The following is a 3,563-nucleotide window of genomic DNA, read 5'->3' as shown; positions in this document are numbered from 1 at the left end:
TGTTCCCTCCTCAACAGCAAAGATAGAGAAAGAGGGCTGTGCTATGAGCTGAAATCTACTGGATGGCAGGGAGTTGGTTTTCTTGTTTTGTACATTTCATCCATTTGGGGGAAGGTTAGCACGTGCTCAGCAGAAGGCATAGGGTGTGTTGTAGGACTCCCCACCCAAAGGGTGGGGATCCAGAAGCCCTGGGAGAAGCCTTGGATCTAGAAGCCCTGGGTGAGGCCCTCAACCAGCGAGGTCATCACATCCCAGTAGCTGAACTGACACATTTGGTCCTAAGCCCACCTGGGTCTGCCAGGGACCCCAGGGAAGGGCCGCAGACTGCACGTGTTCCGCCCACTTCCTCAATTTCCAATTCCTCATGGAGTTATCTCAGATGTATTTTGTCATCATGGAAAACATACTTGAATTTTTAAAAAATGTTTTTTATGTTTTACAGTAGATGAAACTCAAAATTAATGAGCATATAGAGAGGGCAAGTAGAATAAGGGTTTATGGGGTGTACAGCGGTGGGTGGAGGTGGGGTCAAAGGGAGCCGATAGCAAGGAATTCAAGAAGGAAAAGATTGTTTCCAAATTGATTGTGGTAGCAGTTATACAATACTGCCTAATAGGTTTGAACTGTGGAATTAGATGATATCTGTATTAGCTCCCAATAAAATGGTTTTGGAGGAAAATAAATTAATTAATATTAAATAAAGATTCTATTCCATTGCTAAACATTTTAGTCAATTCAAATTTCTGGCTTATCTCATAATCTCTTTTCCAGTTCAATATTTTAGTTCATTTTTTTAAATGTTGTACCAGTAAGACTTTCCGTCATTTCTGATTATGTGTGAAAAAAACTGTCATGTTTTAACTTATTTTACTCATGGTAAATATATATGCAATAAAATAATATTTTCAACAGTCTTCTCATGCATAATTTTGTGGCATTAGAATATGAATGTATTCAACAATCACCAACATCTGCAAAGTTTCCTATCACACACATGACAGAAGCCCAGAAAAAGAATTCTGGCTTGCCACTGTCTTCCATAGCATGGGATAAATAACTTTAAATTTCTTGCTTCAAATCTGCGTTAACTATGTTTACTCTTCCTGTGGAAAGAATGAAGCATAAACTCTGGCTTTCATTGTCTTTCAGACAGATTTTCATTGTCTTTCAGGCAGATTTTCTTCTTTCTTAATCAGTATTTTATTGTGGCATATCTCAGTATCAATAGCTATAGACCATACTTCTTCCCACTATAATCAAATCAGAGTGTTTGCAACTTATAGCACTCTCTTTCTCCAAAGATTTGCACAGTGAGAGTCAGTGTGAGTCCAGACAGAAAACTAACCTCAGGGAGAAAGCTGACCGTCAGGGATGCTAAGGACCCACCAGCTCTTGGAGCAAGTGAAGAAAGAAGTGAGACAGGAGCCTGGATAAGGACTGCAGTGCCTGGTCAGCTATAACTGCTGTGCTGACCACTATGGCAGCTCTACTGCCCATGGCAGGAAACCTGCAGAGACAACTCTAGGTAATACTCCTGACCAATAGTCTGAATGATTAGGACCAGAGAACATGTTGCTATTTCATCCACAGAAGATGGAAGACAGTGTGAGCCCAGGAAACACTTCTTTATGTGATAGAATGCTGTCAGCAGGGGGCTCTCAGAATACACTCAGCCCAACACCCACCCTGGGTACTAATTCATGGGAGGAAAAACGAGCTGCTTATTAATTCTGTGGTTGCTTTGAACCTCACAAATAACCCTGTGGTTCGTAAACCTTTTTTTTTAATTCCAACTCTAAATCTAGAAGCTAACATTTAAGTATTGTTTACTCCTTTCTAAATATTCTGCATTGTCCTAGGGGAAGGAGCTTTAGGGATGACAGACACGTGTTTCTCTTTGTGTTCAGATGCACAAAAAGATTCAGGAAAGACTGGTCTTGAATCCATTACATCGTGAGGATAGGGATCATCTGGGTACTTCTGATGATAATGGATATAAAGTTCCATTAAATGCAAAGTATGAACAGATCTTTGTATAGTAGATAGAATGAAGACCTTGGAGAGAGGACTCTGTTCTCCCAAGGACACCACCAGCATCACTTTTCTAGTGTGAGTCCCAGAGCCAGGGGCCTCCATTCAGCCCTTTCCACCTTTACATACAAATGCACCTCCCACATGCAAATGCCTAATAAGAACCCAAATGAAACCACAGCATGCGTGGACTTAAATTCATATTCCTTCTCACCCTGAAGAGTATTGTCTGGGTGTCACGAATCTTATCCACATGAACATGAATTTTGTGTGCGTTTTCCTCTTTCTGGTGGCATCTCCAGGAGGTGAGTGCTTCAGGGATTCACACATGAAGTCTGGGGAGGCAGCATCTGAGCACATGACTCACTGTGTTTCTCTCTATCCCCAGGTGTCCTGACCCAGGTGCAGCTACAAGAGTCAGGCCCAAGACTGGTGAAGCCCTCACAGACCCTGTCTCTCACCTGCACTGTCTCTGGGTTCTCTTTAACCAGCTACGATGTGAACTGGATCCGCCAGGCTCCAGGAAAGGGACTCCAGTGGGTTGGTGATATATGGGGTGGTGGGAGCACCCACTATAATCCAGCTCTCCAGTCCAGAGTCAGCATCACCAGGGACACCTCCAAGAGCCAAGTTTATTTAAAACTGAACTCTGTGATTCCTGAGGACACAGCCGTGTATTACTGTGCAAGAGACACAGTGATGAGAAGTCAGTGTGAGCCCAGACACAAACCTCCCTGCAACAGGCCATGGTTTTGGCAGATGCAAGAGAGAGAGGTCAGTGATGCTTTCCTCTCAGAAGCTGTGGGTTCCCCACCTGCCAGCACTTCCCTAGGGACCACCATGTACAGTGACTCTGGGGAATCTTCATGCATCTGAACATGCCTTCTTTTCATTGGAAAGGGCTTGGTCTATCTTTCACCATCTAGCCAAAGGCAGACTTCACAGTAACAAATATTTAAGAGATCTCAGTTTACAATTCAGAGTACTAACTAGTGCTGCTTGTTGTCAAAGATAGAAGTATTAAAAAAATGAACTAACTGCCATCGAGTTCATGCCAATATGTAGTCACGCCACTGTGGATTTCCGATATTTAAGGCTGTAGATCCCCTTGTCTTTTTCCATGGAATGGCTGGTTGTTGTACACTACTGACATGCAAATCTCAGCCCAAGGCATAACCACTATGCCAAGACTCCTTATAAAAATATTAATGCAGTACGAAATTCTCATGTGAGTTCCAAATTTTCTCCAAGCCATCAGATGGATGTCCAATATTTTCATTCCAGTGAATGATCACAAATGTATGTTTATCTAATTATTTAAACTTAGAATGACCGGATAATATTGCATATGCTGATATTGTTTGGTTTTAATTTGGTTTCATAATGACTCTTCTTCACTGTGAATCATGCACAGTCGTGCAACACTGTGTCCTCACGTTTCAATTCATTAATTTACAAAGGGATAATATGTTTGAAATCATCTCTTGAGATGGTTCATCAGCCTTGGATTAGTGAAACGTATTTTGTTGTGT

General features: G+C 42.0%; 1 gene segment (V, D, J or C); it reads left to right on the top strand.

Annotated features, from left to right (window-relative positions):
- Positions 1-2,290: 2,290 nt before the first annotated feature.
- Positions 2,291-2,907, top strand: LOC101638143. The segment is given in 2 exon segments: positions 2,291-2,336; positions 2,420-2,907. Coding segments are annotated over 2 exon segments (534 nt in total).
- Positions 2,908-3,563: the final 656 nt, after the last annotated feature.

The sequence above is a fragment of the Echinops telfairi genome, unplaced genomic scaffold (genome assembly GCF_000313985.2).
Source record: "Echinops telfairi isolate 266 unplaced genomic scaffold, ASM31398v2 ScPeMD7_74;HRSCAF=306, whole genome shotgun sequence".
In the NCBI taxonomy this organism is placed as follows: domain Eukaryota; kingdom Metazoa; phylum Chordata; class Mammalia; order Afrosoricida; family Tenrecidae; genus Echinops; species Echinops telfairi.
Note: the sequence above shows the minus strand (reverse complement) of the source record. Positions and strands in the feature narration are given on the sequence as shown.